This window comes from Zalophus californianus, chromosome 3 (assembly GCF_009762305.2).
Source record: "Zalophus californianus isolate mZalCal1 chromosome 3, mZalCal1.pri.v2, whole genome shotgun sequence".
Taxonomy (NCBI): Eukaryota; Metazoa; Chordata; class Mammalia; order Carnivora; family Otariidae; genus Zalophus; species Zalophus californianus.
Window position 1 is genome coordinate 82,748,240 of NC_045597.1, and position 20,210 is coordinate 82,768,449.

General features: G+C 43.6%; 1 protein-coding gene across 3 annotated transcripts in view; it reads left to right on the top strand.

Moving 5' to 3' along the window:
- ARHGEF4 (Rho guanine nucleotide exchange factor 4) overlaps positions 1 to 20,210 on the top strand; it is a 253,138-nt gene that overhangs the window by 87,716 nt on the left and 145,212 nt on the right. For all 3 annotated transcript variants that reach the window (XM_027588386.1, XM_027588387.1, XM_027588388.1), the window contains exon 2: positions 2,840 to 6,484. In XM_027588386.1, the coding sequence (XP_027444187.1) occupies positions 2,840 to 6,484 (3,645 nt within the window). The remainder of the gene's footprint in view (positions 1 to 2,839; positions 6,485 to 20,210) is intronic.

The window sequence follows — 20,210 nt, forward strand, 5'->3', positions numbered from 1 at the left end:
GAATTATATTGAATCATGCTGAGAAATTATTCAAGGATTACTCCTGAGTCAAGTCAGGAAGAAAATATTTTTTTAAAGATTTATTTATTTATTTATTTGACACAGAGAGAGAGAGAGAGAGCACAAGCAGGGAGTGGCAGGCAGAGGGAGAGGGAGAAGCAGACTCCCCACTGAGCAGGAAGCCCGATGCAGGGCTCCATCCCAGGACCCAGGCATCATGACCCAAGCCAAAGGCAAACACTTAACTGACTGAGCCACCCAGGTGCCCCGGAAATATTCTTTCCTCATAAGATTTAGAATCTAATGTTCAACCAAATCAAATGCTTTTTTAGAAAGACATCTATTCTTCATATTTCAGCATTTGTACACTTTAAGGAATTTTAAACCTGCTATTCCAGTGCAGAGACTACACCAGTTTTGTAATCTAGAAAAATTATTTTATTTTTTCCCCCAAAGTCTTTTATTTTCATTAAGACAGAGTGAGACCCCTTCCCAAAATAACCTGGAGCTCAAAGAAAGGCCTGACAGTCAGCAAGACCCAGCCAGGGAGTCCAGTTTCTTGGCAGCAGCCCAACCCCTTACTGGCATCTGTTTAAAGTGTCATTAGAAAATGACTCTGCAGTATTCTGGGAGGTGATGCTGAGCAGGGGGTAGGGGCAGGAATGAGACCTCTGGCATTTGGAAATAGTCCTTGTCCAGATCATTGGTCATTTGGAACTTGGGACTTCGGGATTCTCTGGGCCTGAAGCTCGTGAGTGTGGATGCCACTCTGAGTCTGTAAAGTAATGTTGAGCTATGACAAAGCTGAAAGGACCACTCACATGCTCTATCATCAGGAAGTCAGTTCCTGATTTAATAACACAAGTTGGTGAGCTGAGGGAATGGAGATGCTCCAAAGGAGCACTCACTGAGCAGGAACATGCTGCAGGCCTGTCAGCAGGCCTCTGTGCTTGCCAAGGCATGTTCACATCCACATCTTGCTCATCCTGGCGGGGCTGTGGGCGGTGCCTGGCACCTGGGAATTGGGTGACTGCACCCCTGTGTTCCTGTTGGGGACCCTGGGAAACCCTGACTTCCTAACTGGATATCTCCCCAGGATACCCCATGGCAAGCACACAGCCCTCCTTTCCAAATGGTTTTATTTTTAATGTTTCCTTTCCTATTCCCTATTCCTTCCTGCTTTGCAACCAATCTGAAACTATAGTATCATTATTCCTGATGTTCTGAATCTATCTTGTGCCTTAAAAGCTTCACAGTGCATGCTTTGTTGTGTTTGGTTTTCTCCTCTCAGTTACGGAGTAATTAAAAGCATTTACTTTGGGAAATCTCTTATGACAAGTCCTGAGAAACCATGCTTAGGAAGGGCTGGTTGAGTAAATGGCTTCTGTACAAAACTTGTGTGGAGGATCCTTAGCTACAAGTGGAGCCAAGTGCTCGCTCCACTCCTGATCTAAGGAGTCTTTGGGGAGTTTGTGATCGAAAGCTGGGTGCAGGGGCGCCTGGGTGGCTCAGTCATTAAGCGTCTGCCTTCAGCTCAGGTCGTGATCCCAGGGTCCTGGGATTGAGCCTCGTGTCGGGCTCCCTGCTGAGCGGGAAGCCTGCTTCTCCCTCTCCCTCTGCTTGTGCTTGCTCTCTCTCTCTCAAATAAATAAATAAAATCTTAAAAAAAAAGAAAGAAAATTGGGTGCAGCGTTATCACCATGTTCAAGGCATTGTCTAATACATGCTACAACCATGGTACGTGGATGAAACTCTAAAATATTATGCTGAAAGAAAGAAGCCAGACCCTGAAGAGTACATACTGCATATTCTGGTCATTTGAAATTCCAGAAACGGCAGATCTAGACTGTGACAGAAAGCAGGTCATTGGGGGGTAGGGGGAAGGAGAGAGGTGGAGAATGACTGGGAAGGGGCAGGGGCTTTTTTTTTGAGAAATAGAAATACTCTAAATTTTTATTTTTTAATTTATTTATATATGGGTGTCCACATTTGTCAAAATGCATAGATCATCCACTTTAAACAGATGAATATAAATTTGTATCTCAACAAGGTGCCTGGTGGCTCATTCAGTTGAGCATCTGACTGTTGATTTCAGCTTAGGTCATGATCTCAGGGTTGTGGGATTGAGCCCCAGGTTGGGCTCTGTGCTCAGTGGGGAGTCTGCCTAGGACTCTTCCTTTCCCTCTGCCCCTCCCCCCGTTCTCTCTCTCTCTCTCAAATAAATAATTTAAAAAAAAGAAATGCGTAATGACAAAAGGGAAATTTGCAAATACTTGCACAGTTCTGTATTTTTCTTCCAATTCTCAAAACTGTCTTGGGCATTTATAATATTGCAAAATGTGTTTGAAATCCAATAACTCTTGTTGTTGTTGTTTTTTTACTCCAGCAAACCTAACTCAGAAAACACTTCTAAGTGTAAGAGTGTTGACTTTAATCCAGTTAGTTATATAAGAACAAACAACACAAAGCGAACATATATTAATTTGTTCTTTCCTGCTGAAAACATTAGGCAGAGATATGCTTTTCACCATGACTCACACAACATATTTATACTTATTTCAACTGCACATGCTCATTTGTCCTATTCTGATTTTTTAATAGGGTTGCTTTTAACTATGTGCTACATTTTCTCCCTACTGTTTGAGTTTGGCTTCATTGCTTCTTTCCTGTGTTAATAAAAGGTAGCTCTTCATATTTACCTCTCTTTTCCTAGGTGCACAAGGGGAACTAATGAGATGTTTCTGAAACTTCCTTCTTCTGACAAAGGCTGGTGTAGTGTAAACATGTGTGCAAATATCCTCAGGCCTTGTCTCTGACTCCTGTCTTCTTGCCTTTCCAGACTCCAGAGCCAGGTGCACACCTGCCAGGTGAAGACAAGATTGAAGATAAGCAGCTCCCCACTTTTCCTGCAGAACCAGAGGAACAGGGATGGAGCCAGGAAACAGACCACAATGATTTTGAGACACTGTCCCACCAGAGCGAAAGTCATTCAGACACAAAAACCGACCCCTTCGAAAGTGCTTCTGACACAGAGTCTCTGCCTGGTGACCTCACAGGGGGGATCTGCCTTCCTCTAAGTGGTACCTCTGTGGACAGAGAAGGACACGGGGGGTGCCCTGACATCCCAGCAGCCAGACCTCCTTGCAAACAGCTTTCAACTGGTGTCCCTGGGCTTGACCCAAAGGAGGACCTAGATTTGTCCCTTGACCTCAAGGAAGAGTCTTACAAAAGTGGGTTTCAAGCCTTTGCTACAGTTGCTGGAGAAGAGAAGACAGCACACCTCCAGGACAATGGCGTGGCCAGCCTAGAGCTAGAGTCTTTGCTGGCAGGGTCTCCTTACCACACAGAGGGCTGCTCACAGGGTACCACAGGCAGCTATAGTCTCCAGCCAGCAAAGGTGGTGACTGCACAAGACCTCAGGGGATTGTCTATTTTTTCTCTTCAGAAATCCAGGTCTGAGAGTTGTCTGGGCATTCCAGTGGTCTGGCCCTTCCTTCTCTGGTGCTGTGAACTGGGCCAGAGCTGGCCACATATCCACAACAGGGCCAGGGGCCCAGGGCTGCCTTACAGAGGTCCACTGCACAACACAGCCCCTCTAGGAGCCAGGACAAAGAAGGGGAGTACTCTAGGCCCCGAAGGGAACACAGACTTGCTCTGTGCCCAGCCCTGCTCTGATGCCCCTTGTCAGCTTCCTTTGGGAACATCCTGCCTCACATATGCCAAGCTTCACCATAGTGCCCCAGAAAATGTTAATGACAAGGACAGGACATCCCCAGAGCACTGCTCTCAGCACGTGAGGACACTGACTAGGGCCCATTCCATAGCTGTGTTTCCCTTAAGGTTCCCTAAGAATCCTCCAGGACAGAACTTTGTGAAATTTGGGACTCATTTGAGGAAAGGGACCGAAGCAGAACAAGATCCAAGAACACAAAACCCTCTTCACTCTGTTCCCACCCAACTGTCTCCTTTGCCTTCTGCTTCCCAAAGGAGGGCCCCTTACTTGCAGGACCAGTATAAACCCAGGGCTGCTAGCTGGAAGAGGGCCTTTCAGGACACACCCTGTGAATATTGCTGGCTGGAAAACCAGCTGGGACAGGATTCTAGATCCTGCCCAGTCTCTTCATGCCTTACTGCAGAGTCTGTGAGCCTTGACACAGAGGAAGTGCCAGTGCCCACAGAGTGCAAGTCGGAACACAGCCCAGAAAGCCTGCAAGAGGAACCCCAAGGCACTGGCCCTGCACCAAACGATGCTGATGTGAGTGACAGACAAAAGCACCTTCAGGACATTTCTGTTGAGGCAGGAAACCAAACCAGTAATTACAGATCAAAGTACATTCTCAGTGAGAAAAGAAAGCCACCTGCTAGGGCCAAGTTCCCACATCATTCTGGCAATAGCAGGTCACAGGTGAGGAACAGAGACTGGATGGGTTGCCGCGAAGTGAGTGATTGTTCAGTCGCTCCAGAGACCACCCTGAAAGCAAGTGCAAAGGAAGTGGTAGGCGTGATGGTTCTAGACCCCAACTGCACCAAAAGTGCCTTGCAGGAATTTTCGGAAACCACAGCATCCGCCGTGTCTCATTGCAGCGGTGGGGATGAGTGTGACCAGGGCCTGGAGGGTGCTGCGCAGTCCTCTCCTGAGGGCCTGAAGCTAGAGCCCAAAGTAGACACCTCTAGGGGCAGATGTACACTCATCATTATAGCTGTTGAGCAGAAAGGTCTGCAGGCCACCAGGAGGAAAGCGGGTGCTCTTCCAGAAACACAGTCTGAATTTCTGGAGAAAAGACCACCATCTCCCTGCAGTGTTCGAGCAAGCCCCTGTGACTCTCCCACGGCTGGAAAACCACAAACTTGTGGCAGTGAGTGTAAGCTGCCCACAGCCAGCAGACTGGGAGGTGATGATGGGACTCCTTGGCAGGGGGCCCAAGCCGCAGAACTTGCGGTAGTTCTGCTCCCCCAAGCTGCCTCCCAAGAGAGGCCCCTGGGCAAAGAGACTCGTTCCCAGGAGCCCGCCCTGGGCAGGCTGAGCACAGGGGATGCTGCAGAAACAAACCCGCCTGCGGCAGACACGGCAGAGCATGCTGCTAGGGAGCCCGGCCCTGGTCCTGAAGACACACGCAGGGCCCATGGCTTTCGCCGCGCGGGGAGCCGAGGAGCACAGAGCCCCGAGGCCGGCCGAGGAGCAGGGGAAGCGGAGGCGGCGGCGAAGGGCTCTGGCACCCCGTCCTCTGCCAGCACCCAAGCTTTCCCGCCGCCCGGCCTGCTCCGCCGCCCCTGCAAGGCCGCACGGGAGCCTGGGAAGCGCCTGACGTTTCCCAAGGTGACCGCGCTCAGGAAAAGCAGGCCCTCGGTTGCCGAGACCCCGGGAGGGGACGCCTGTGCGCAGGGCCCCGGGCGACTGCAGCCCGCCGGCCCCGTGGCCTGCTGGCAGAACGCTGTCGGCGGGGACGCGCCTCCTATACACCCAGTGGGCACGGGCGCCTCTCGGAAGGCCATCCCCCAGGGCGCAGGGGGCGGAGCTGCAGGGCTGAGAGAAGGGGACACTGTGGAGACACCAGGGGACCTGGGTGGCAGAACACTGTCCTCAGAGTGCTATGATGCCAAGAGCCTCAAAACTCCAGAGAAAAGGCTCAGGGCAAGGTTGGCCTTAGCTCAAAAGACCTTTGCAAATTTTTTTGAGTCGAAAGTTTTAGAAAAAGAGAACACTGATGAGTGTTCTCCAGGTTCTCTCCAGGGCCGGAAGGAGAAGAGCAGGCCGCGGCAGAGTTCCTGGCGTGCTTTTCTGAAAAGCAAAGATGCCGAAGGCCCCAAAAGACCCACCTCAGTAAGTCTGGTTCCAGGACAGGAAACCTTGAATTCCCTCAGACCTTCTCCACCAAGGACCGACAGTCACTGTGAGGAGCAGGTAGAAGACAAGGAAAGCTGTGTTTTTGGAGATCACTGGTCACCTCCACATTCCCCCACACCTTTGTCACCCAGCAATTTGGTCTCTCCAGACAACAGGAGAAAAAGTGAGCCAACCATCAAATGCACAAGCCCCCAGGAAAGTGGTAGCTACCTAACTTCAGGTATCTTTCCTGAAAAGTCCTGGCTGATGTCACCCACCAGGCCTCGTGCCCCGCAGGCTGGGATCAGCTGCACCCTTCCCTCCAGCTCTGCCTGTTTCTTGGCATATGGAAGCCAAGGCATGCCCTGCAAACCCATGAGTCCCAAGCCCCGGAGCCCCAGGCCTGGTGTTCATCGGGCAGATTTCCACTACCCTGGCAGGAGCAGTGCCATCTCCATGGTTTCTCTTGGAAGCTACATTGATGTGGATAACAGCTCAGAGGCTTCTGAAAGGCCCAAGACCCCCAAGGCCCAGGCAAGCCTCCTGCTTTCTCTGCAGACACTAGACCAGGATGACCAGAAGGAAGAGAGTGGGAAAAGAGGCTGGCATCACCATGGCCTGAGCGTAACACCCTCGCTCAGGGAACTTCCTGGAAGTGAGGTGAGTTACCTGTGACTCCCACCAACCTGTTTATTTACCTCTAAATGCAGGAGGAGGGAACCAGATGGGAAATTTTCCCAAGTGAGGAGAGAGGTGAAGCAGGAAGGCCAATCTGCCTTCCATGGAGACTGTACCATTTAACACTCCTGGAGTGCCCCAACCCTAATCAACATAGTGTGTGACCAACTTCTGGGAATTTGCCAAACTAACAAGTAGGAATTGGCATTTCACTATAATTTTGTGCTTCTGGGTTTTTTTTTTCCTTGTATAAATCCAGCTATTTGAATTCCTTTTTCTATCAATTGCCTATTCTTCTTTCAGGTGGTTGATGCAGGCTTTTTCCTGTCAGCCTTCATCCTTCCCCACTGTGAAATTTTTTTTTTAAAATTTCCCCATGTTGTCTTCTAATATTTTTAATGTGTTTTTTTAATTAGGTCTGATACCATTGAGCTTATTTCAGTATAATGAGATAATTGTTGGTGCTTCTGAATTTCCTAGTAAAAAAAAAATGGTCTCTCCCCTGAAGCCAAGACCCAGAACAGGGTAACATGGTGCTGGGTCAGGCACAAGAAAGGTATGCAAGCTTGGGTTTTCTCATGAGTCACTGCCCTCAAAAGGAGTAGCTTTTTTGAAATTCCAGAAAGAATACCCTTGGGACTGTGAAAGAAAACCTCCCTATGCCCTATCCACCTCTGCATCTGTGTGCCCCTACCCCTCCACTTCTTTAGACAAATGACGTCTGTCTCCTCTGGGCCCAGCACTGTGCTGGTGTGAAAGGACTTCAAGGTCAGCATCAGTGTCCAGGCAGAGCTGGTCAGGGCAGGCCCAGCTGCACACTGTCCCCTGGTTCCTGGGGTGCCCCTCCCCTGAGCGAGCCATCTGTCTGGAGCCAGTGGTGCTGGGCTAGCCTGTGCTCGCCCTCCTCCTGCTGTCACCCATCCAGATACTCCTGTGGGTCTCTGGTCTCAGAACACACGCATTTTCCCTGTGTTCATGTATTTGCTGCTCTCTTGTCTTCCTACATGTTCTGATGTGCACGCACATTAGGCCTTCCCTAGTGGGGAAGATAGGAACTAACAGGGGTCACCCACTTCAGGCCTGGCCCTTTCCTGGGCACCTTCCAGGTGTTTGCCTGAGTCCCACCACATCTGCTCCTTCTCTTATACAACACTTGGACAGCCTCTGCGGGTCTTAACAAGCAGTGATGTGATTGCAAAGTGCCTAGGAAAGGGCTGGGTGTGAAGTGGGTGTTGGATAGATGTTACCTCCTGTTCCTCTTTGTCTCTCACATCTTACCTGACAAAAGGGAAGGCCTCGTGTGCCTGCACATCAGAACACGTAGGAAGGGGCGCCCGGGTGGCTTGGACGGTTAAGCGTCTGGCTTCAGCTCAGGTCACGATCCCAGAGTCCTTGGGATCCAACCCTGCATCGGGCTCCCTGCTCAGCCAGGCGTCTGCTTCTCCCTCTGGCCGTCCCCCTGCTTGTGCTATCTCTGTCTCTCTCTCTCAAATAAATAAATAAAATCTTAAAAAAAAAAAGATGTATGAAGACAAGAGAGCAGCAGATACATGAACACAGGAATGGGAAGGGGAGAAAGTCTTTGAAGTTTGCTCTCTAGCTGAAGCCCAGAACAATCGGGGACCAAGAAACGCAACTTGGAGATAGGAAGGCTCCCTCTTGTGGCTGCTCCTGGGAGAGCAGGCAGTGATTGGAGGAGTAATTAGCAAGAAATTCAGTCAGCATTCCCATTTATTCCTTCCACAGTGCATTTAAGGAACAAAGGTTCTTTTATTCCATACCCTAAGACAACCGTTCTTAATATTTTGTTAGATTTTCTTCCAGCTTCTTTTTTTGCAAGGAAGTTTTATATATTTATCATGGTTGTGATAATGCCATCTATAGAGGCTTTAATTTTCTATGATTTTGCCTCCTGCACTTGGTTTCTTTAAAGCTCTTTTAATTTGAGAAATTCAGAGGTCATACAGAAAAGCATAATGCACATACATATAGATAATATTTTTTTAAATGCAAGTGATTTTATTAGGTATAAACATTCTTGGTGTAGGACTAAAAGTTATTGCATCACTTTAAATATCTTGAGTATTAGATAATTGATTAACAGAATAGACTATGATTGGAATGGTAATAATGAATTTTCACATAATATAACTTTAGATTATGCATTTTTTTCTTTGCTTATCATTTGGAAAGAAAATTTTTTTATTTAAATTCAATTAGCCAACATATAATGCATCATTAGTTGTTTTTTTTTTAATTTTATTATGTTATGTTAGTCACCATACAGTACATCATTAGTTTTTGATGTACTGTTACATGATTCATTGTTTGCATATAACACAACCACTTTGGAAAACAGTGTGGAGATTCATCAAAAATTTAAAAATAGAGCTACCATACGACCCAGCAATTGCACCACTGGGTATTTACCCCAAAGACACAGATGTAGTGAAAAGAAGGGCCATATGCACCCCAATGTTCATAGCAGCAATGTCTGCAATAGCCAAACTGTGGAAAGAGTCCAGATGCCCTTCAACAGATGAATGGATAAAGAAGATGTGGTCCATACATACAATGGAATATTAGCCATCAGAAAGGATGAATACCCAACTTTTGCATCAACATGGATGGGACTCGAGGAGATTATGCTAAGTGAAATAAGTTAAGCAGAGAAAGTCAATTATCATATGGTTTCACTTATTTGTGGAACATAAGGAATAGCATGGAGGACATTAGGAGAAGGAAGGGAAAAATGAAGGCAGGGAAATTGGAGGGAGAGATGAACCATGAGAGACTATGGACTCTGAGAAACAAACTAAGGGTTATAGAGGGGAGGGGGGTGGGGGGATGGGTTAGCATGGTGATGGATAATATATTGTTGTAAAACAAAAACCGAGTAACCTCCACCCATTAAGAAACACCACACTCCCCCTGCCCCATCCCTTCTTGCTCAGAGCGCCCTCCCTTCTCACTGACAGTAACCACTGCAACCTTTATGGTATTCACTTCCTTGCCTTTCATTATAACTTTACTACTTAACTTTGCATCACCAAACCACATAGTTTATTTTTGCCCGTTTTTGAGCTTTATGTAAATAAAACCTTATGATTTCCTTTAAACCTATCCATTCTATTGTCCGCCTCATTTTGCTCTAATTTTGTTAAGACTCATTCTTACTCTGCGTATCTAACGTTGTTTCATTTTCATTGTTATACAGAATTACTTTGAATCAGCATACCACACTGTGTTCATTAGTCAGCTATTGTTAGACATCGGGGCTTTCTTCAGTTGCGTCTCTCATGAACAGGGTTGTTCGGATCGTTTGTGCCCTGGTGCCTACTGCACATGCAAATGCATCTCTGCCCAGTGCATTCAGAGGAGTGAGATGGCTGGCTCACTAGGGGATGCAGATCTTCAGCTTTACTAGATACTGTCAAACGTTTTCCCAAAGTGATTGTGCCAATTTACACTCCTTCCTTGAGATTTCTTTTACTCCATATTATCATTAACATTTGTTTGGTATTGTCAGTCTTGTTAATATTAGCCATTCCACTAGGTGGATAGAGGTTGTCTCCTTGTGGTCTACATCTATGCTTATATGCTTATATGGCAATTTGGATATCTTGTTTGGGGACGTGTCTGACCTAATCTCTTGCCCATTTGTCTGTGAGGTTCCCTTTTTCTTGCTGATGGTGTATATTCTGGATACAACCCACTGTTGGTCAAATGTGCCACAAATATCATTTCCTACTCCATGGCTTGTCTTTTTCCTTCTGTGATGGTATCTTTTGATGGACAGAAGTTCTTAATTTTAATGTTTTCAAGTATATCCACATTTTCTCTACCCCAAATTCAGGGGATTAATAGAATCTCCTAAATAACTTTTAACAAAGATTTCCTGGTCTTATTATTATTATTATTTTACATTTAGATTTCTGAGATGCCTAAAACTGGCTTTTGTGTTCCTTTGGTTGGTTTTTCCATCCTTGTGCCAGTTCAGTGTCTCATCACTGTGTATAGGAAGTGTTGCTGTCCAGCTGATCAGATCCTCCCACCTGGTTCTTCTTCAATATGATCAACACTTATTGAGTGCCTGCTATGCACCAGGCAACATTCTAGGTGCTATGGATACAATGTGGAAGAATATATAAAGATCTCTGTCCTCAAAGGAGCGGTGGGCATGGTGGGAGTAAATAAATAATTGAGCAAATAAAATTATTTCAGATATTGAAGAGAATGTAAAAAAACAAAAATGTAATTAAGAAATTGAAAAGGTTAATGGGATAGAGAGTTAGGGGCTGTGAGGGTGGGACTCCCTTAGCTTGCAGGTTTAGAGTCTAAGGAGTTAAACCAAGCCTTGGGTGATGAGGAGCCAGAAAAGGGGGCCTCTCAGGCCCAGCCCAACATTTCAGTGACATGGGAGACTCCCCTTGCCTACAGACTGACATATAATTGAGCCCTCCACAATGTCATCTCATACATGGGACAGCACAGCATGTTGTGTGATGGAAAACAAGAGGAGGCAGTGTTTGGGTATGAAAGGTGCCACTTACAGGTAGACATTTCTTCCCTTTTTAATTCAGGTTTAGGGGCAAAGAATCTATGATTTCAGGCAAGCAAGATCTGCATCTTATCTATAATCTAATTTGTGCACACGTGGGCTTGCACTCCTGGCTAAGGGGGTTTAGGAAGAAGACCAAGATTAAGAGGGAGCAAGATGAAAAAGAACTATGGATGGATGAGAGAAATGGGGAAAAGCTAGGAGTTTTGAACACCTGTGCATGTTTGATTCCTATTCTCTTACCCCCTAACCCTGAACCTTGCTGTAAGACCTCACTGGGACTCTGTTTCCTTATTTGTAAGGGTCGGACAAGGTGATCTCTTAGGCCTCTGCTAGGTAGAATATCAGCTTTATGAATGAATGCTGGATAGTTTTGCTGACCTTGCCCCACAGTCTTCTCTGACTTTGAAAGCAAGAATCCAAGGTATGGCTTCTATTTAGAGATTCTAAATGGGGTGGAGGGAGGGAATACATTGTGAACCTTTCTGATGGGAATGTAAAACAGTACAGCCACTCTGGGGAAAAAACACTGTGGCAATTTCTAATTAAACCAAACCTGGGTTTACCATATGACCCAGCAATTGCCCTTGTGCACATTTATCTCAGGGAAATGAAACTTAGTTTACAAATGACCCTACAAATAAATGTTCACAGCAGCTTTATTCATAATAGCCCCAAACTGAAAACAACCTAGATGTCCTTCTGTAGGTGAATGGTTAACAAATGGTTAACAAACTGTGCTACATCCCTAAAAAATTGAACTACTGATGAACGCAACAACTTTGATGGATTTCAAGGGAATTATTCTGAGTGAAAAGAAAAGCCAGTAAGCAAAAGGTTATGTACTGTAGGAATCCATTTATATAACATTCTTAAATGAAAAAAGCATGGAGATGAAGAACATATTGGCTGTTGCTAGAGGTTGTGGGGAGGGCCATGGGTGAGGTTATACAAGGACAAAAGGATCCTGAAGTGCTGACACTGTTCTGTATCTTGACTGTGGTGGTAGATTCCTGAACCTACATTAAGTGATAAAACTGCACAGAACTAAATGAACACACACACACACACACACACACACACACACACACACACACACACACAACTGCAAGGGAAACCTGAATAAGATCTGTGGGTTGTATCAATATCCTAGCTGTAATATTGTAACATTCTATAAAATGTTACCATTATGAGAATCTGAGTACAAAGTACACAGGATTTCTCCATACTATTTCTTACATCTGGGTGTGTGTCTACAATTATATCAAAATTCAAAGTTTAATTAGAAGAAAACATTTATGTCATTAATTTAATGGCTGCATGGTATTCACTGTATATATATGCATCATAATTCTCAACCAGTTCTCTATTGTTTTGAACAATTAGGTGGTTTACCACTTTTTAAAAAAATTTTATTATGTTATGTTAGTCACCATACAATACATCATTAGTTTTTGACGTGGTGATCCACGATCCATTGTTTTCGTATAACACCCAGTGCTCCATGCTGTATGTGCCCTCCTTAATACCCATCACCAAGCTAACCAATCCCCCGTCCCCTCTCCCCTCTAGAACCCTCAGTTTGTTTCTGAGTCCATAGTCTTTCATGGTTCATCCCTCCCTCCAATTCCCCCCCCATTTTTCCCTTCCTTCTCCTAATGTCCTCCATGCTATTCCTTATGTTCCACAAATAAATGAAACCATATGATAATTGACTTTCTCTGCTTGACTTATTTCACTTAGCATAATCTCCTCCAGTCCCATCCATGTGGATGTAAAAGTTGGGTATTCATCCTTTCTGATGGCTGAGTAATTGTCCGTTGTATATATGGACCACATCTTCTTTATCCATTCATCTGTTGAAGGGCATCTGGACTCTTTCCACAGTTTGGCTATTGCAGACATTGCTGCTATGAACATTGGGGTGCATATGGCCCCTTTTTTCACTACATCTGTGTCTTTGGAGTAAATACCCAGGAGTGCAATTGTTGGGTCATAGGTTAGCTCTATTTTTAAATTTTTGAGGAACCTCCACACTGTTTTCCAAAGTGGCTGTACCAACTTGCATTCCCACCAACAGTGTAAGAGTGTTCCCCTTTCTCTACAACCTCTCCAACATTTGTTGTTTCTTTCCCTGTCCATTTTTGCCATTCTAACTGGTGTAAGGTAGTATCTCAATGTGGTTGTGATTTGAATTTCCCTGATGGCTAATGATGATGAACATTTTTTCATGTGTCTGTTAGCCATTTGAATGTCTTCTTCAGAGAAGTGTCTTTTCATATCTTCTGCACGCTTTTTGGCTTGATTTTTTTGTTTTTTGGGTGTTGGAGTTTGAGAAGTTCTTTATAGATCTTGGATACCAGCCCTTTATCTATAGTGTCATTTGCAAATATCTTCTCCCATTCTGTGGGTTGCCTCTTTGTTTTGTTGACTGTTTCCTTGGCTGTGCAGAAGCTTTTTATCTTGATGAAGTCCCAAAAGTTCATTTTTGCTTTTGTTTCACTAGCCTTTGGAGCTGTATCTTGAAAGAAGTTGCTGTGGGCGATGTCAAAGAGCTTACTGCCTATGTTCTCCTCTAGGATTTTGATTGGATTCCTGATTCACATTGAGGTCTTTCATCCACTTTGAGTTTATCTTTGTGAATGGTGTTAGAGAATGGTCAAGTTTCATTCTTCTGCATGTGGCTGTCCAACATTCCCAGCACTATTTATTGAAGAGACTGTCTTTTTTCCATTGCATGTTTTTTCCTGCTTTGTCAAAGATTGTTTGACCATAGAGTTGAGGGTCCATATCTGGGTTCTCTATTCTGTTCCATCGGTCTATATGTCTGTTTTTGTGCCAGTACGATGCTGTCTTGGTGATCACAGCTTTGTAATTGAGCTTGAAATCGGGCAATGTGATGCCCCCAGCTTTGTTTTTCTTTTTCAACATTTCCTTGGCAATTTGGGGCCTTTTCTGATTCCATACAAATTTTAGGATTGTTTGTTCCAGCACTTTGAGAAATGTCGTTGGAATTTTGATCAGGATGGCATTGAAGGTATAGATTGTTCTGGGTAGCATAGACATTTTAACAATGTTTATTCTTCCAATCCATGAGCATGGAATATTTTTCCATCTTTTTGTGTCTTCCTCAATTTCTTTCATGAGTGTTCTGTAGTTCCTAGAGTAGAGATCCTTTACCTCTTTGGTTAGGTTTATTCCAAGGTATCTTATGGTTTTTGGTGCTATTGTAAATGGAATCGTTTCTCTAATTTCTCTTTCTACAGTTGCGTTGTTAGTGTATAAGAAAGCAACTGATTTCTGTGCATGGATTTTGTATCCTGCCACATTATTGAATTGCTGTATGAGTTCTAGTAATTTGGGGGTGGAGTCTTTTGGGTTTTCCACATAAAGTATCATGTTGTCTGCGAAAAGAGAGAGTTTGACTTCTTCTTTGCCAATTTGAATACCTTTGATTTCTTTTTGTTGTCTGATTGCTGTTGCTAGGAATTCCAGTACTATGTTGAACAATAGTGGCAAGAATGGGCATCCTTGACGTGTTCCTGATCTTAAGGGAAAGGCTTTCAGCTTTTCCCCATTGAGGGTGATATTCGCTGTGGGTTTCTCATAGATGGATTTTATATGAACTTGAGGAATGTTCCCTCAATCCCTATACTCTGAAGAGTTTTAATCAGGAAAAGATGTTGTATTTTGTCAAATGCTTTTTCTGCATCAATTGAGAGGACCATATGGTTCTTCTCCCCCCTCTTATTAATGTGTTCTATCACATTGATTGATTTGCAAATGTTGAACCACCCTTGCATCCTGGGGATAAATCCCACTTGGTCGTGGGGGGATGATCCTTTTAATGTATTGTTGGATCCTATTAGCTAGGATATTGTTAAGAATTTTGGAATCCATATTCATCAGGGATATCGGTCTGAAATTCTCCTTTTTGTTGGGGTCTCTGCCTGGTTTGGGGATTAGGTAATGCTGGCCTCTTAGAATGAGTCTGGAAGTTTTCCTTCTGTTTCTATTTTTTTGAAACAGCTTCAGTAGAATAGGTATTATTTCTTCTTTGAATGTTTGGTCGAATTCCCCAGGGAATCCATCAGGCCCTGGACTCTTGTTTTTTGGGAGGTTTTGATCACTGCTTCAAGCTCGTTACTGGTTATTGGCCTATTCAGGTTGTCAATTTCTTCCTGTTTCAGTCTTGGCAGCTTATATGTTTCCAGGAAGGCATCCATTTCATCCAGACTGCTCAGTTTATTGGCATATAGTTGTTGATAATAATTTCTAATAATTGTTTCTATTTCCTTGGTGTTAGTTGTGATCTCTCCCCTTTCATTCATAATTTTATTAATTTGGGTCCTTTCTCTTTTCTTTTGCATAAGTCTGGCCAGTGGTTTATCGATCTTATTAGTTCTTTCAAAGAACCAACTTTTAGTTTCATTGATCTGATCTACTGTGTTTCTGGTTTCTAATTCATTGATCTCTGCTTTAATTTTAATTATTTCTCTTCTAAGGCATGGCTTAGGCATCGTTTGTTGCTTTTTCTCTAGTTCTTTAAGGTGTAGAGTTAGTTGGTGAATTCGGAATTTTTCTATTTTTTGGAGTGAGGCTTGGATGGCTATGTATTTCCCCCTTAGGACCGCCTTGGCAGTATCCCATAGGTTTTGGACCGATGTGTTTTCGTTCTCATTGATTTTCATGAATTGTTTAAGTTCTTTGATTTCCTGGTTGACCCAAACATTCTTGAGCAGAGTGGTCTTTAGCTTCCAAGTGTTTGAATTTCTGCCAAATTTTTTCTTGTGATTGAGTTCCAGTTTTAAAGCACTGTGGTCTGAGAATATGCAGGGAATAATCTCAGTCTTTTGGTATCAGTTGAGACCTGATTTCTGACCCAGTATGTGGTCTATTCTGGAGAAAGTTCCATGTGTGCTTGAGAAGAATGAGTATTCTGTTGTTTTAGGGTGGAATGTTCTGTAAGTATCTGTGAAGTCCATCTGATCCAGTGTATCATTCAAAGCTCTTGTTTCCTTGTTGATTTTCTGCTTAGATGATCTATCCATTGCTGAGAGTGGAGTATTGAGTATGATAACAATTAACGTATTGTTATCAATACGACTCTTTATTTTGGTTAACAGTTGGCTTATGTAGATGGCTGCTCCCATGTTGGGGGCATAGATATTTACAATTGTTAGATCTTATTGGATAGACCCTTTAAGAATGACACAGTGTGTCTCTAACTACAGACTTCAGTTTAAAATCTGTGTCTCTAACTACAGACTTTAGTTTAAAATCTAATTTGTCTGATATAAGAATTACTACCCCAGCTTTCTTTTGAGGTCCGCTGGCATAGAAGATGGATCTCCATCCCTTCACTTTCAGTCTGGATGTATCTTTAGGTTCAAAATGAGTCTCTTGTAGGCAGCATATGGATGGGTCCTGTCTTTTGATCCAATCTGCAATGCTGTGCCGTTTTATGGGAGCATTTAGGCCATTCACATTGAGAGTGATTATTGAAAGATATGAATTAATTGTCATCATGTTGCCTGTGAAGACATTGTTTTTATAGATTGTCCCTGTAAATTTCTGTTGTATATCACTCTTAGAGTTTTTCTCCTTTTATAGATCCCCCCTTAATATTTCTTGCAGGGCTGGCTTAGTGGTCACATATTCTTTCAGTTTCTGCAGGTCGTGGAAGCTCTGCATCTCTCCATCCATTCTAAATGAAAGCCTTGCCGGATAAAGTATTCTTGGCTGCGTGTTCTTCTCATTTAGTACCGTGAATATGTCTTGCCAGGACTTTCTGGCTTGCCAGGTCTCTGTCGATAGGTCTAACGTTATTCTGATGTTCCTCCCTCTGTACGTAAGGAATCTCTTCCCCCTAACTGCCCTTAAGATGGTTTGCTTGGTTCTAAGATTTGCAAGTTTTACTATTACATGCCGGGGTGTTGGCCTGTTTTCCTTGATCTTGGGAGGGGTCCTCTCTGCCTCTAGGATGCGAATGTTTGTTTCATTCCCCAGATTAGGGAAGTTCTCAGCTATGATTTGCTCAAATACATCTTCTAGTCTTCTCTCTCTCTCCACTCCCTTGGGGATTCCAATTATTCTGACATTGGAACGCTTCATGGTGTCACTTATTTCTCTGATTCTATTTTCATGGATTCTGAGTTGTTTTTCCCTGGCCTCCTCTTTTCCCTTTTTATCTATTATATTGTCTTCCAGGTCGTTTATTTGTTCTTCTGCCTCACTTACCCCAGCTGTTAGATTATCTAGATTGGATTGGATCTCATTGATAGCATTTTTAAGTTCTGCCAATTCAGCTTTCACTTCTGCCCTTAGAGACTATGTTGCCATTAATTGATTTCTCCATTCTAACTATTGTCTTCACAATTGCTAGCCTGAATCCATCTCCAATATCTTGGTTATATCTGCGTCCATTTGTAAATCTGCAGCATAAGTCATAATCTCTGAGTCTTTTCTATTTTGGGGGCCCCTCCTCCTAGTCATTCTGTTGATGGGTGTTTGAGGGAATGTATAGAGTCCAAATTATTGACCAGAACCTAAGCAAGATGCACCTGTTTTCTTGGGATCTAAGAGTTGCTGGCCTCTTGTTTTCCCAGCCTCTCTTCTGGTGAGGGGGCCTGCTGCACTGTTACTCAGGTAACCCTGTTTGGGTGGAGTTGGCCTCCCCCCGTGGGGGGATGGGCTCAGCGGGGATCAGTTTTTGGGACTTTTGTTCTCTGGTGGCTTTCCGTGGCGACTTTCCGCGTCTCTTCCGCAAGTCAGAGCAGAAGAGACCGTTTCCAACCCTCTGCCTCAGAGCAGAGAGACCGCAGTCTGTTCTTCAGTGAGCTCTCCAGGCCACACTGTCTCTGTTTCTGTCCGTGCTGCAGCGACCTGGGTTGTTAGCCCCTCTGCAGTGCTCCCAGTCCTGCCTCCAGGTCAGGGCATGTCTCTGCTCTTTGTGCTTCTAAAATCTCTGGCTGCTCCCAGTTCACATAGGCAACCCCACCGCTCTGGGTTTCCGCCCTGGGGGCTGCCCTAAAGTCCTTTCCCCACCGCTACCGGTCTGTGAGTCTGTGCCCAGTCCCCAGGGCGCGAGGCGGTCGCTCACCGGCGGTGTAGCATCCCCACAGACAGTCTCCCTCCCGCTACCGTTTATCCTCCAATAAATGCCTGCGGAATCAGGGCTCCCCACTTCGTACCTGGAAACCAACTGCCTGTGATATTCTGTTTGTAGAGATCCAGATCTTACATCTCAGGCTGGTTTCGTGGGTGCTCAAAGTGGTCTGGTGGATATCCAGCTCAATTCCGGGGACCAGTTGAAATAGGGTCCCCTACTCCTCCGCCATCTTTCCTAGTCCTCCCTATTTACCAATTTTTAACATAAATAAGGCTATGTTGAACATCTGTGCAGATAAGCTTCTCAAAATGTTTTATTCTCCCTCTTTTTTATCCCCTTTACTTTTTTAAAATTATCAAAATTATGCATGCACATAGTGATAAAATCAAATGTTAGTTAATGCTTTTCAAACGTTAACGCACATGTAAATCACCTGGGCTCTGTTGAGGTGCAGGTCCTGATTCATATGTTTGGGTGATGCCTGAGGTTTGCATTCTGACAAACGTCCAGGTGCTGTAACTGCTGGTCCTCCCCTTCATGAGCAGTAGTGAGAGGTTAGAAGACTTCCTCTGGAAATGACAGCCATCTGGCTCGTTCCTCCCCTGCCCAGAGACAACCAAGTTAGGTTTTAATAGTAATTTCAAACTGCTATTTTGAGTTAAAAATATTATGTATTAACTTCCAGTTTTGATAATCATGAAGATTCAGCATCTTGCCTTCCATCCCATCTCCTTTCCCATCCTTCTAATACCATCTTTCCAGTATAGAGTTAAGTCAGTAACAAGTGTTTATATCCTTATGGATATGAAAATATTCTTGAATGCAAATCCAAGCAATAGTCTACAATGACTTTTTTTTTGTTTTTTTTCTGTAGTTAATAATTGTTGAATTTTTCATATATGTGATTTTCTATAAATCTATCCTTAAATCTGACTATAAGATCACTTATTAACTATTTTCCAAATATTCAAACATGTGAGCATTCTATCAAGTCTCTCCTTTCTCCTAGACACCTTCCTTCCAGAGCCCTCCGACCTCCTGCTGTAATTTGGACTAGTTGTTCCCAGGAATTCTACATAGCTTTCTTCTCTGGTTTCCTGTTTCTTGGATCCTGGGTCTTCCTTTATTCCTTTATTGTGTTCAAGAACATCCCCCACTAGCTTCCTAAGAAAAGGTATGTAGAAGGGATTGTTTTTAGTTTTTGCATGTCTGGAAAAAAAAATACCCTTTTAATTTTCATACTTGATGGATAGTTGGGCTTTGTATAGAATTCCAGGTTAAAATGACCCTTCGAAAAAGTGAAGGCATCGCAACATTATGTTCTAATATCAAACGCCACTGGTGAAAAGGGCAATAACATTGTTCCAGGCGGCCCGGTATGGCTTGGTTTGTTTTGTTTGTTTTTTCTTTAGAAGCTTTTAGGTTCTCTCTTTTATTCCTGTGTTATGGAATTTTTTAGTGAAATTCTGGATGTGAGTTTCTTTTTATTCATTGTGCTAAACATTCAGTGTACCTTTAAATCTGGAGTCTGTTAACCTTCAATACCAGAAAAAAAATTATGTATTATTAATTTGATAATTTCCTTCTCTCCTTTACCCCCTGGAGCTCCTGTTAGAGGTTGTAACTCCTTGACAAAGCTTTAATATTCTTACTATTTCTGTGTTTCATCTCTATATCTTCATTTTATTTTGGGGGGGAGGAGAGATTTTCTCAAATATATTTCCAGCCCTCCTATTGAATATTTTCAATGTTCTCTAATTTTATTTTGTAATAAAAATGGCTTTCTTCTGGCTATATGAATAATACGTGCTCATTACAAAGAATTCCAACAATACATAAAAATGTAAAGAACACAAAAAATTCTCTGTAATCCTACCATTTTATGGTAATCAGCCTGATATTTTGGTGACCATTATTTTATTCTTCATTTTATATAAACACACTCAAACAAAACCACACCTATAATTTGATACAAACAATATCACTCTTGCTATTTTTAATCATAGATGCTAACACTGTCCATCTTCCTACCTCAG